The sequence below is a fragment of the Calidris pugnax genome, unplaced genomic scaffold, assembly GCF_001431845.1.
Source record: "Calidris pugnax isolate Ruff unplaced genomic scaffold, ASM143184v1 scaffold173, whole genome shotgun sequence".
Taxonomy (NCBI): domain Eukaryota; kingdom Metazoa; phylum Chordata; class Aves; order Charadriiformes; family Scolopacidae; genus Calidris; species Calidris pugnax.
The window spans coordinates 399,739-414,064 of NW_015090917.1; the positions used below are offsets into that span (position 1 = coordinate 399,739).

A 14,326-nucleotide genomic window follows, 5' to 3' on the forward strand; every position below is an offset into this window, starting at 1 on the left:
GGGAAGGGTTTGACACTGAAAGAGGGGAGATGGAGCTGAGCTGTGGGGAAGAACTTGTTTGGTGTGAGGGTGGTGAGAGCCTGGCCCAGGTTGCCCAGAGAAGCTGTGGCTGCTCCATCCCTGGAAGGGTTCAAGGGCAGGTTGGAGGGGGCTTGGAGCAACGTGGTCTGGTGGGAGGTGTCCCTGCCCAAGGTAGGGGTTGCGACTGGGTGGGCTTTAAGTTCCCTTCCAACCCAAACCATTCTGTGGGTCTGTGATCTGCAGAAGATCTGAGGCTTTAGGAAGGACCGCAATAGGTGCTGAGACAGGCAGGGCTGGAAGAGCTGGGTGAAGGTGCAAGAGTGAAAAATCTGTCCCTGAGAAGCAGGGGCAAGGAACCAGCCTGGGCTCATTCGAGCTGGAGCTTGGATGGGTCCAGCCCAGTTCCCAGGCTGGGAATGCTCCTCCCCACCACCCCCAGCCCCAGAAGATGCTGCGCCCAGACGAGGAGGAAGACACAGACCCTCTTAACCCAAAATAATTTTATTGTTGCTGTTGCTTCTGATACAAAAAGGAATTCCACAAAGAGCCACCTCTCTGTGCGGGACAGGGGGCGGGGGTGGGGGGCACAGGTTTTGGGTTTCAACACTTCCCAAAAAACAACCAGCAAGAAATGTCAATAAAAAAAAAAAACAAAACCAAAACACCGCACCAGAGAGGAATGAAAGAAACCTTGAGCTTTTTCATTTGAGACTTGTGGCTCAACACACACACACAAACCCACCTCTGCTAATTTATTATTATTAATAGTTATTTTATTTTTTTTTTAAAAAGCACCTGTTGGAAAAACAAAACAAACCAAAACAAAATAATAAAAAAAAACCACCACCACCCTAATCATCAGGCCACCCATCCTGTCACAAGTTCTGGGACTCTTGTAAAATCCAGAGTCTGGAGCTGCATTATGCAAAAAAAAAAGAGTTTTCAAGTTTGACGTGAGCCCAAATACAGTATACATACACTTCCCCCACCCCATGCGGCGGCAGCGTACCAGGAAAAAAAAAAGATCCCCCTTCTGCCCCCCCTCCCCCCCCAAAAAAAAGTACCAAAAAAAAAAGCTACAGGAATATGCACTCCTCACAACAACGAGCAATCGTAACTTTGGTGGTTATACATAAATATGAGAGGGTGGATGGATACAGTGCACTAACGCTGACGGTTCAAACACCAGCACCAGCTTCTGGAAGCTGAAAGCACCTCAGATTGGTTGAGAAGGTAGTTTTGTGTGTCACCGGAGTGAATTAGCACCTTTCTGGCCTGTGGTGATGCACAGGGCTGATGGAGAACTGAAGAGAGATTCATGCAAACCTAGGAAGTGGCATTGCAGAGACCAGCCATGTGAAGAAGACTCTGGAGGGAGGAAGAAGAGCCAACCTGGACAGAACGGTCTGGACTTGAGGCAGCAGAGAGACCTTGATTCACTCAATTCACTATTTGCCAGACACTTTTTTTTTTAGTGCATTTTTTTTGGCTTTGCATTAACCAGAGACCGTCCATCTCTGTCGTCACCTTGGACTGACCAAGACGAATGTGACAACCAGAGGGGAGCGACCTGCAGCCCCCATTTGCAGAAGTGCTCCTGACTTGGTGGGGGGGACCTGGCCACGAGCACCAGAGTCACAGGGGGCTGGGAGTTGAGGAAAATATGTTTGCAAAATGAAGCTCTGGCTCTCCCTGCCTCTCTCTTCCTGCCAGGCTGAAGAGACCACCCCTATCCCCATCTCGTTCCTGCTGGTGGGACACTGTTCGGGGGGTTTTCAAACACTCGTGGGGGTGGTGACCAGGAAACCCATCCCCGAAGGGTGCCACACGCCTCCTGCCAGCCCTCCTTTGGCACAGGGAGCATCCAGATGCTCCCTACCAGCCTCATGACATGTTTCCTACCAGATTAATTTGTCCAACCACATTCAACCATGCAATTATTTGCCTTTCCCCAGAGCTCCTCCTCGTTTACAGAAGGACACCTTCACCCCCGGAGCTTTGGAGAAGCCCTTCCAGCTCCAACCTTTGGAGGGCAGGGATGCAATGAGTGTGAAAACCCCCAAGTTCCCTACAGGAGCCTGTGGTCCTGGGGCCTGGCTGCGTCGTGCTGTGAGGTTTGCGACCTGAACTTCACTCAGAGGTGACCTTTCCTGTTTGACAGAGGAGCCCGAAAGGAGCGGAGGAACACGGAGAGGACAGAGAGAAGACAGAGCACAGCCAGGGTAGGCCTGGGATGGTTCCTGCAGCACCATCACGACAACACAGAAGCAAAGGAAGAAGAGTTGTTGGGAAATGCACTAATACCACACCGTAGCTCCTTCCAGAGCTGCCCCCAGCCAACCCCCCTCACATTTCCTGGGCTGTGGGGTGGCACGTGGCCTGTGACCATGAGGGACAGGCAGCTTCCCCATGCTCCTGCCCTTGCCGGCTCGGACTGACAGTACCTTGGTTGGAGGAGACAGGCAAGAGCTGAGCAGAGGGAGGGAGTTCCTGCTAACAAGGTTTGAACCTCTGGCAAAGCTTTTCACGAGCTCTTTTGGGGTGTGTGGCTGGGTTTTGACTCAAGCACCCCATGAAGCGGGGTGCCCCTGCCATGGCCAAAGCAGGGCCTGAGCCCGGAGGGACATTTCCCATCAAGTTGTACAGTGCAGGTTGGGGGAAGAGGTGGTGGGCAGGGGGGGTGCAGCGAGAGAAGAGGCAGCTGTTTCCAGGTGTGGATGGCGAAGGCTAAGGGCTGTACTGTCGATTGGGTGGGTAGATCTCACGGACGTTAGTAGAGCTGGAGCTGGAGCTTCATCCTCAGTGCTTGGCCCAGCTCCCCCGCTAAGTAGTTGAGGTGGTTCTTGGCCTCTAGTTTCTGCAGTTCCCTCTTGCGGTACAAGGGCACGCTCACGATTTCCAGCAGGTAGGTGCCAGGCACTATTTTCTTGCGGCCGAGGTGCAAGTAGCTGAGCCCCTCCTTTTGGTGGATGCGGAAGTAGCCATCCTCGTTCCCGTGGGAGATAAGGTACCGCACACGGTTCTCCAGGGGCTCCACAGCTGGCAGGATCTCCAGGATGTGCTCCTTGTGAGCCAGGTCAGAGAGGTTCAGCATCATGGACAGAGGAGCATCCACATCCATACTGGCCAAGTTCACAGTGTGATCCTTCAAAAAGGAACCAGGCACGTTACTCATAGCGAGCAAGAAAAGCTCATGGCCAGGTGAAGGACTTGATTTAGAGGAGTTCTGCCCCATGGGCCACCCTAAAGCAGCTCTGAGAGGTGGCTAAAACTTCTATGGTCCTTGCTTTCCTTCAAGTCTTTCTCAGTACCCTGTTTGTGTCTCTGAGACTGAGCCAGCCCTTACACAGCCCTCATATTCAAGGGAAGGACCAATAACTTCAGAGGCATTTTCTTCCCCAAGGGCATTTCTTCCCATTATGACCTCCCAGTCCAGTGAACTTCTTGGGGGACCCTTGGACAGAGGCCAGAACTTCCCTCCAAGGAATATCCAGTATTTATGGTGGCAGGTCCAGTCTGGAGTCAGACAGTAAGAGCTGATGGTCCTCTATGGCCCTACGGGGACTGCTCCCCCATCAGCTCCCCTTGCAAGGAAACGTATGTTTTATCTCTTGGTTGCACAAATCTCCAGACATCTGTGGCCAAACCACACAAGTGTGTCCCCCCTAAGATTGTCCTGACCTTCTCTAATATATCGTGGAAGACCTTCCATGTCCACAGGGCTTCTGGACTCAGTGGTACCCCCAAACTCCCAAGCACCCACCAGGGGACAGAGTGAGCTGCTGGCTCTGTCTGGCCCGAGGCAGCCCCATAGGAATGGGGACATGGCACGGGATCCACTCCAGGCAGTTGTCCCCCCAAGTGACCCAGCTCTCGCCTTGCTCCACCCCATACAGGATGCCATGGACTTCTTACCTGGTGCTTCTCAGTGCCATTGACGCTGCGTCGCTGCCGACCCCTCTTGGGGTAGCCATTTATCTTGCACTCGTAGCAGGTTTCAGGGGAGAGCAGGTTGTCTTCATCTTCTTCTTGGGGGGCAGGAATGTAGGAACCTTTCCCAAAACCCAAGCCAGAAATACAGTGTCTGGTGGCAGAAAAGCAGAGAGACCCATCTCAGATTCATGCTTCAAGAAGGAAATCTTACCATGGCTTTCACAGCTTCTCCACAAGGCACCCAAAAACACATGGAGGACCGTGCATGGATTGAGGACATGGCTTGTACAGAATGGCTTGTTCACAGGACATGTCTCTCAGATCAGGCCACGTTTTCTTTCCATGTGGCCAGTAGGTCTAACATGTCCACACCCTGGACTAGATGGGTCTGCAGAGCTATAGTGCTAGCAGCTGCACTAACCATTGTGTTAGTGAAATGGGAGAGGAGTTGCGCGTTGTCATGAGGATTTCATGATGGGTGAGGACCAGTCTGGCATGGAAAAGCTGAGGACTCATGGGAATGGGAGCTTACTGGTTCCTGGGGCTCCTTCTAACTGTATTGGTGGCAGATTGCAGAAGTGTGATGATGATGATGGAGCACCCCTAATGTGTGTGCTTAAGTAGTTGATGTGTCTCTGATGCACTGACTCTTTGAGGGACTCTCCAGCATTTCATAAACACTACTGAATTCATTTTTATATATTATATATATATATGCATTATTTGTTTAGCATTTGGAGAAAACTGGGGGCACCATGCACTTGGCAGCCTGCAGCACTACAGAATGACAGAATGATAGGGGGCTGGAAGGGACCTCTCACAGAATGACAGAACGATAGGGGGCTGGAAGGGACCTCTGGAGTCATCTGGTCCAACCCAGAACAGGTCGCACAGGAACGTGTCCAGGTGGGGTTTGAATGTCTCCAGAGATGGAGACTCCACCACCTCTTTGGGCAGCCTGTTCCAGGGCTCTGCCACCCTCACAGGAAAGAAGTTCCTCCTCATGTTTAGGTAGAACTTCCCATGTTCAAGTGCCTGTGGGGACAACCTGCTGGCTGCTCCCTTACCCTTGTCCTGCTCGGAAGTAGCCCCCGGGACAGCCGCAGAGGTAGCCTCCATCCGTGTTGGAGCAGCCGTAGCTGCAGGGGCTGCCACCAGCTGAACATTCATCCACGTCCTGGCACCCACCGAAGGCTTGGTCAAAGTCAAAGCCAGAGGGACAGACGCACTTGAAGCTCCCCAGAGTGTTGTAGCAGGAGGCAGAGCCGCAGGCGGTGGGGCTGGAACACTCGTTTTCATCTGTACCCAAAGACACCAGAACCAGTCAGGAACTTACTGGAAAGGAGATCCTGTGCTGCTGGTGCTCCCCACCCCACATGGCCAAGGAAATCTGCCCATGGCCATGGCTGAGCTGGCAGCAGGCTCCCTTCTCCTGGTTCCCCTGAGAGAACTTGTCCCATGCAGGGCCTTGAAGGATGGCCTTCATCATTTTTTTATCCTCCTGCAATGCAGGGAGCTGCTGGCGTCAGGAGCACCAGGAGCTCAGCACTCTGCAGAGCAGTTTCCTGATGTTCTCTGGTGTTCCCTGATGCAGAGAGAACCTGGGACCATGCAGAGGCACCAACTCTGGGCACAGGCACGGTCCTCCTCTGGGGCAAGGGCTGGATCAGTGCTGAGTTAGCAGAGATGAACCCAAAATCCAGTGCCAGGGACAGCCAGAGGTGGCTGGAGAGGGACTCAGGGTGTAGCTGGCCTCTATCCCCCATCCCCACAGCTACAGGACCCCCCACCCTGGGACTCACCCACACACTGGTTCCACTGGTAGTGCTGCACGTAGCCCTGTGGACAGCCACAACGGTAGCCCCCCAGCACGTTCTGGCAGCCATGTTGGCACCGGTGGTTTCCATCGCACTCATCCACATCTGCAACATAACAGATGGTGGTGAGAGAACTTCTCCCTGTCTCGTGGGCAGTGCTGGGTGTGCAGGGACCATCTGCACATGGGTCCACATCTGCAACGTAACAGATGGTGGTGAGAGACCTTCTCCCTGTCTCGTGGGCAGTGCTGAGTGTGCAGGGACCATCTGCACATGGCACATGCCTGGCAGCCAGCAGGCTCCTCGAGGGTGTTCATGTGGATGGGCGGTTCTTCTGCCTAATTATGTCTCTGCAGCTTGGATTGGGTAACACCTTCAACCCAAGGCCCACATATATCCCCTGGCACCCTGCTTGAGTGTTTTTTCATTCAAAGTCTGGCCTTTCCTGTAGCATGGTGGGTTTCATCCAGCATGATGTCTCCTCCAGTCAGATAAAGGACCATTTCTTTCCCCACCTTGGCTGCTATGGTTGCAGCACCAAGACTTGTCCAAGTCTTGGTGCTACTGGTCCAAGAGCCAGTGTCTCTCTAGACAGCTCAGGCACCAACCTCTCCTTTTGCACCAAGGCTTCCTGTGCAGTTTTCTGGTGCCCCACAATAAGGAATAGTCCCTTCTTGGCTGGACTCAGCTGCTTTAGAGACTGTGAGTGAACTGGGAACTCTTCCACATGGAACACATGTCCATCAAAGCCCCAGAAACAAAGACCCACCTTCACAGTTGACACCAGAGCTGTCCAGGGAGAATCCTTTCTGGCACTCACAGTTGTAACTGCCCGGCGTGTTGAGACACTGTCCTTTGGCTCCACACAGGGAGGGCTGCGCCGTGCACTCGTTGTTGTCTGGAAAACACCCCCAGCTGCCTGTCAGTCCATCCCCATGGACATGGCTGTGGGCAGCTTTGCAGACAGCTACCTCACACCATGGAGCTCAACCCAGGGTGAGCAGCACAGAAAAGTCAGATGCCCAACCCCAGGCGGACTGGAGAGAGGCAGAGCTCCAGACCCAGATCTGGGGGGCTGGAATGGCTTGAAGGACTCTCCTGGGCCTAAAGACCATGGGGACCTTGGTGGTACTGTAGAGGAGAGCAGAGAATGCCTCTACTCACCAATGCAGGAGGAGTGGTGCTGGGTGAAGCCTGGGGGACATTTGCAGTTGAATCCTCCGATGATGTTCACGCAGAGGAACTGGCAGTTGTGCTGCTTGGTGGAACATTCATCCAAGTCTAAAGCAAAAAAAAAGAATATGTGTCTCAATTTATCTTATCTTTGTGGTCTGTCAATTTACCTCATCTCTGTGGCACCCACATGTATAGGGTGACATACAGTGGTCCTAGGCAGACCAGAGCCTGATGTGGACCAGCCCCAGGAACAACACACACAATTCTTGCATGAGAACAAGTCCAGGGAGCCTCTCCCTACCTCAGCTGCTCATCGTATATAGACACATCTGGAAGATGCCTGTTTTCCCTGCCTTTCCTGTAATCCCCAAATCCCAGATTCTAGCAGATTCTCAAGCCACCTTCCTGATCCATCAGCACCCTGAGAGGTGGGCAAAGCCCCAATCTGGCAGATGCTGGAGGAACCCTGATAGTGCCTAGACCACCCATAGGAGACCTGCAGGTTCAAGGTTCCTGGAGTTCAGCACAGCTTGGGATATGCCATGTGGTCTGTAGGAAAGGGCAAGGAATATTATTTTTTTCCTGATGAGACAGATCTAGAGTGTCTACAGAGGGATGAAAACCTGGTGCACCAGTCCATGAGGGTCCATGGCACCTTTTTCCACATCTAGCCTTGTTCTGTGGCTGAACAGAAAGACTTGGGTGTTCTTAAACGTGGTTTTCAGCTCTTGCCACCCACCCCTGCTGCCAGAGATGAGGCAGGGTCTCTGCTGCCTTCTCCTGGGTGAATACCTTTGCAGATCTTCCCATCTTCTTGTAGAATGTACCCTCGAGGGCAGGAGCATTGGTAGCTGCCTTCTGTGTTCTTGCAGATGAAGTTACACGGCTTCGGGGACTGGTTACACTCATCCAAATCTAGACTCGAGAGACAAGACACATCAGCATTCACAGGTTGTGCTGCTGGACTGGTCCCCACCACCCCTTGGACCATGCAGTCGACCAAGGGGCTCCTGAATACAAGGTGATCCCAGGTCTCACAACCCCACATAACTAAGGGGTCAGATGGCCCTACAGGTCTTGGCACACCCTGCCCCAGATAAATGCATCTTTCCCACTCTCCAGGAAGCAGGTGAGGAGAGAGAGAGGCTTTGAGGAAGCACCTTGGGTTGAGACAGCACAATAAATCTAGGAGATCTGCAGGGAAAGAGGTTAACCACCTCCCTGCTCAGACATGAGATGTCGTGTGACCTGGTGGATCTGAGGAACATCTTTCCCAGCCCCCTCCTGGCTGTAGAGACAGGGAGATGCTCCTCCTGAGTATGGGCAACATCAGGGATGGGACCAGCCCTACACACCTGGAGCTTTGTCACCTCTGCCCAGCAGGGAGTAGCAGCCATGGCTCTGAAAAAGCCCACAACTTTGAGCCAGGCTGGAGGGCATATAGCTGGAGAAAAGGGCAAGGTTGTTTCAAGAGTAATCCCGTCCTGATGCTCAAGGTCATATCACTCTACCCTTGGCACAGAGCTTGGTTTCTGGGAGCCAAGGCCTCTAGGACACACAGCTGCTGGCACGGTCCTGAACACCATCTCAATGTTGGAAGTACAGCACATCCCCAACTCCTGCAGTGTTTCCCCAGATGCCTGCAGCTGTGATTCCAGGGCTGACTTCTATGTCAACATCTGGATTCCCAATGTGGCACCCAGGCTGGGTAGAACCAGCTGCTCTGCCAGGTGAAGCTCTGGCTGCCCCCACTTTTATGTCAACATCTGGATTCCCAACGTGGCACCCAGGCTGGGTAGAACCAGCTGCTCTGCCAGGTGAAGCTCTGGCTGCCCACACACTTTCAGCTCTGGATCCCACTCCCTGCCAGTCCCTGTGAGCCCTGGGCTCAGAGGGAGAAGACAAGGAGCCTGGGTTTAAGGAATTAAACAATACGGAGTGATGTACAGAGGACCATGCATACAGAGGGCATGGTCCAAGGTGGGGGTTACAGGATCTTCTCTTTCCATGCTGAAAAGCAGAGATGGAAGCCATCCAGGGGTTTCCTTCTCCCAACTCACCCACGCAGGCCGTGCCCGTGATGTCTGCGGTGTAGCCCAGCCTGCAGTGGCAGCGGAAGGAGCCGATGCTGTTGATGCACTGCCCGTTCTTGCAGAGGTTGGGCAGGACCTTGCACTCATCAATGTCTGCAGGAGGGAGGGAAGGACCTGTTAGTGCTAACCCTACCTCTGTCCCCATGCTCATACTGCCTCTTTCCCCATGCTCCCATGCCAGCACCATGCCAGGGTGGCTCAGACTCTCCCTGGGATGCCAGAGACATTTTAGGGAGTCATAAGATAACGTTGCAGAAGCTTCTTGTCCGCTCCAGGCACCGTGTAGGTCTGTCCCAGCCAGTTCCCAGGGGAATTCTGCCTGTACCCACATCTCCATTTTCTCCCCTCTGCCTTGAAGGTGGTTTGGGCCCCATCTCACCTCTCCCATCAGTGGAGTACCCTGGTCCATGAGGACACATCTTCTTGTACTGGGCAGTTCCAGGGAGGGGGCAGAGCTCGCACTGGGGGCCCCAGCTGCGCCCGCTGTTGCAGCAGCACTCGGATTTGGTGACCAGGTTGCGGTTGGTGGAGGACATCTGGCACATGGTCTGCAGGACTTCAGTGAAGCAGAATCCTTGGCGGGTGTCTGGAAAGAGAGGGTGGGGATATGAGGTCAGAATCTAAGATGGTGGCAGCACCAGGAGTAACAGAGCAGCCTGTGCTAGTTTCAGCACGGAGGGCAGCGTGGTTTGGGTAACGCTCAAGGTGACACCCCAACAACCCTTCCCCTCAGAAACCCTGAAACACCTGAAAAGCGAGGTCAGGATCTAAGATGGTGGCAGCACCAGGAGTAACAGAGCAGCCTGTGCTAGTTTCAGCACGGAGGGCAGCGTGGTTTGGATAACGCTCAAGGTGACACCCCAACAACCCTTCCCCTCAGAAACCCTGAAACACCTGAAAAGCACTATCTACTACTAAAGGGAGGCTGCTCAGGACACACCAGGACTTGGTAATTACCAATACACTCTGTGCCAGAGGGACTGACTTCAAAACCTTCGTTGCAGTCACAGCGGTAACTCCCCACCGTGTTGATGCAGCGGCCGTTGGGGCAGATGCCGGGCTTGGTGCGACACTCGTTCTCATCTGCAAAGGAAGGAGCCAAAGAGCTGTGGTCAGGCACAGGACAAATTTCAGCTTTCCATGATTCCCCATGCTACCACTCAGTTTGGAAAGCCCTCACACAGTCCTTGAGGACCACTTCCACATCCTCAGGCAGCTGAGAAACACGTCCACCTGCCCTGGACTCCCCAAAATCAAGGTGGTTGGGGCCTTTCCATCCAGTGTTGGCCATTCCAAAAGCAGCTCAGTGCAAAGAAGCTTGATGCAGGCACGGAAAGACTCAACCGAAAGGACACAGGGCATAATGTGGTGTCATCCTGTGCTGGAACCATGCAGACCCATGGTCCAGACTTCATAGAATCACAGACTGGTTTGGGTTGGAAGGGACCTTAAAGATCATCAAGTTCCAACCCCCTGCCATGGGCAGGGACACCTCCTACTAGACCAGGTTGCTCAACTGGTGAGCAATGGAGAGGTTTGGTTTGTGCAGGCATCTAGTGGGACATACAAGGAAGTTCTGACACGTGGGAAACCCCGGGGAGAAGCTGTTTGACAGAAGGACATAAAATAAAACGTACTTAAAATGGACAATGCCTAGAAGAAGATGTTCTCCAGCCCCACTGGGAACATCTCCCAGCCTGGCCCTCGGTACCTGTGCAGCCCTCTCCATCCGGCCTGCGCTGCATTCCAGGGGGACAGATGCACATGAAGGTGCCAATGAGATTCTTGCACAGCATCCCTCGAGACTCGCAGTCGTGCAGTCCCTCTGCACACTCATCCAGATCTGCAACCAAGAACCTCGTGAGACCACCTACAACCTGCCAGCCCTGAGGCACTGGGGGCAGAGGGCAACTAAGAACAGAGCCCTCCCATCTGCACCTCTCCATAAATCCTTACTGCCTGGTGCTGGGCTGGTGGACACATGGCATGGACACCAAGAGAGGTGAGAGTGAGCACAAGCCCAGAGGTGCCAGCTCAGAGGTTCTGCTTTCTCTCTGCACAGCACCAGGGACCAGCAAAGCACAGGGGTCTGGGGAGAGTGTGGGAGCTCCCCTGGTGGGTGCAGAAGGGGGATTTTACCTCTGCACATTCTCCTGTCTTCTCGGAGGGCGTATCCAGACGGGCAAGTGCACTCATAGGAGCCGAAGGTGTTGATGCAGCGGAAGGCACAGAGAAGGGGATTCAGTGCACACTCGTTGATATCTGCAAGGCAGGAGAGAGGAGTGGGCTCAGCTCTGTGCTCTCAGCAGAGCCAGCTGGGGACGAACCGTGGTGGACCTCCGCAGGACAGACTACCCCCCTTTCCTTGTGCATTCAACTCATGAGAGCTTTGTTCCACCAAGACTTCCTGTCATGGGCTTCACTGGCACAGGGACAGACACCTGGTGTCTCAGCAGCTTTGATGGGGTCAGGGTCGTGGTTCTTTGGTGAGGCAGCTCCTGCATTTAGGCAGGTCTCCAGGCCTCCTCCTGGCCTCCAGCCTCAGAGGAAGCCAGAGGGGACAAGTGTTCCACACTCATGTGGAGATGAGCCCCAGCCAGCTTTTCTCCACTGTCAATGGGAGGCTGACCTGACTGCTGCTCAACCTGTTAGTGGGGTCACACACATGCCCAGTATGCAATGGGGGTGAAGGGGTTGCCCCACAGCAGCGTTACCTTCACATGTCATCATGGGTCCTGGCTCAAAGCCCTCATCGCAGGCGCACTCAAAGCCTCCCACCACGTTGGTGCAGGTGCCATTCCCACAGGGGTTGCCGATGGAGCACTCATCAGTATCTGGAGGGAGCCAGGACCACATCAGGAATTAGGTAGGAAAGGTGCAGGCTGGTTTCTTCTTGCAACCAGAGCTTCAAACAAGCCCAGCAGAGCCAGGGGTAAAAAGCAAAGGGGCAGGGGAGAAGCAAATTCCTCCTCTCCACACACACACACACGCCCATGTTCGTAGCCTCTGATGTAAGGAGGATAAAAGGAAGAGGGAGCAGGAGCTCCCCGTGCAGATCCTCACCCACACAGTTGACTCCTGTGTAGTCCAGGTTGTACCCAAAGGGGCACTCGCAGCGGAAGGACCCATCGGTGTTGATGCAGGCTCCGTTTATGCAGACACCCAGGTTCTCTGAGCATTCATTAACATCTAGGAGGAAAACCAAGGCAATGGTGTGAGCATGAGGTCAGAAACACATCATTGTCCTCTCAGGACTGACCCTGAAATCCCAGGTATTCCTCTCCAGAGCTGGGGGTTGAACCTTTGGTGAGCAGAGACCTTTAGAGGGAACCCAGTCCTACATCCCTCCCCTCCTGCCACTGGGATTCAACCCTACTCTCCAATAGCCTAAATTTAGTTGCTTCTAGGCAACCCCCTCCCCCCAACCCCAAATTTCTTCTCCTCCCTAGATAGGACCTTACCTTCTCGGGTGTCACCTGGGCCTGGGATGGCTCCATGGCCATATGGACACAGCTCCTGGAAGGCAACTGGGAGAAAGCAGAAGAGTGAGATATGTTTACAAGTGCTTCTACTCACAGAAGCAGAAATGTGCTTTTGGAGGCTTTTAGAGCACGACTGAGAGCTTGACAGCTCACTGCCCATGGGAGGCCACAGAAGCCCAGCTGGTGGGGAAACATCTGTGCTTGCCTTGGATCTGGAGGCACAGAGATGTTTTTGCCTTATCTAAAGTCCCACAGAGAACTGGGAGCAGATCCAAAACAAAAAGAAGCCTGACTGTGGTCGCTGGAGACCCAGGGAATATTGTAGTCCAGTTAGGGCTACCAAGTTTCAAGGCAGTGCTCTTCAGATGGAGGAGCCCCCTATGCTGGACATCTTGCACTGCTGGTCGTCTTCTCTGACCTGCACACCTTCCCCACACTCTGCATGTTGGAGACACAGGCAGCCATCTCTCCCAAGGAACCAGGTCCCAGAACACCTACCGTTTCCCTCCTGTGGGCAGAGCTCGCAGGGGTCTCCCCAGCCTTCTCCTGGCATCTTGCTGCAGCAGCACCGAGCCTTGGTGGTGTTGAAGGCCTTGGGGACAGAGCACTTTCCGTTGTCAAAGCGAGTGAAGCAGAAGCTCTGGCGAGTATCTGTAGGAAGATGGGGAAAGGCAGGGGTCATTGCAGACATCCAGGATGGTCCCCTCCCAACCACCATGACCCCCACTCACCAAAGCACCGTCGGCCGTTATCAGAGAGCACGAATCCCGGAGGACAGACACACTGGAAGCTGCCAGGGGTATTGGTGCATGTCCCAAAGAGGCAGATGTTGGGCTCCTCTTCACATTCGTTGATATCTGGGACCAGAGGGGACACACTACTTAGGGAGCACCCAAACCTCACCTCTTTCCTCATTGCATTAAAACCAGCTGTGATGTCTGGGGAGCTCTGATGCACACAGGACATCACCCCCAGCTCGAACCCTTAAGCCACCCTCAGGGCAACTGGGACAATGAAGAGGCCAAAACCACCGAGCCTTCTCCATCATGGGAGTAGGCCTTGCCTTGCTCTGTGTCTAATTGCTTTCAAGAAGACATCTAGGGGTGGTAATGAATGCCCCAGCCCAATCAGGAAGAATGTGGTTGTTCTGAGAATAGTCTGAGGTGGCCCCACGCCATGCTGGAAATGGAGAAGGCAGAGAGCCAACATTACCGATGCAGTTGTCGTTCTGCACCTCGTATCCGGGGGGGCAGATACAGCGGAAGGAGCCCTCCAGGTTCTGGCAGGTGCCTGGGGAGCAGGTCCCAGGCAGGCTCACGCACTCGTTGATGTCTGCAGAGGAGGGGAGACAACCAGAGAGAGCATCTGTGCTCAGCTCAGAGGGTTTGGGTGCAGGCCCTACCTGGAACTACACCCTGCTTTGCCCTGAAGATGCCAGGGAAGCAGATAAGATATTTTCTGGGATGCTCTACCTTGTGTGCCCTGGGAATAAGGACTTATGTCCATGCAAGAGGGCGAGTGATGGACACAAGGGTACAATATGCCTGTCTGTCCCCACCACCCCTGCCTGCAGGGTGGTTCCCAAGGCATCCCTGGCACAATTCTCCATGCTTTAGGGACATGGACAGGACAACATTTCTCCTCGCTGTCTGTCAGGTCTCAGCACATCACAGAATCACAGAATCACAGAATCTTAGTGGTTGGAAGGGACCTCCGAGATCATCGAGTCCAACCACATAAAAAAAATCAAAAAAAACCCCAAAAAACAAAAAACCCAAAAAACCCCAACAAACCCCAAAACACC

General features: G+C 53.8%; 1 protein-coding gene across 1 annotated transcript in view; it reads right to left on the minus strand.

Annotated features, from left to right (window-relative positions):
• Positions 1-1,977: 1,977 nt before the first annotated feature.
• Positions 1,978-14,326, minus strand: part of FBN3 (fibrillin 3) — a 150,774-nt gene continuing 138,425 nt past the window's right edge. The window contains 9 exon segments of the mRNA XM_014949684.1: positions 1,978-3,166; positions 3,937-4,105; positions 5,022-5,253; positions 5,757-5,876; positions 6,541-6,669; positions 6,936-7,052; positions 7,740-7,862; positions 9,008-9,133; positions 9,420-9,626. Coding sequence (XP_014805170.1) covers positions 2,792-3,166; positions 3,937-4,105; positions 5,022-5,253; positions 5,757-5,876; positions 6,541-6,669; positions 6,936-7,052; positions 7,740-7,862; positions 9,008-9,133; positions 9,420-9,626 — 1,598 coding nt within the window. The 3' untranslated portion in view covers positions 1,978-2,791.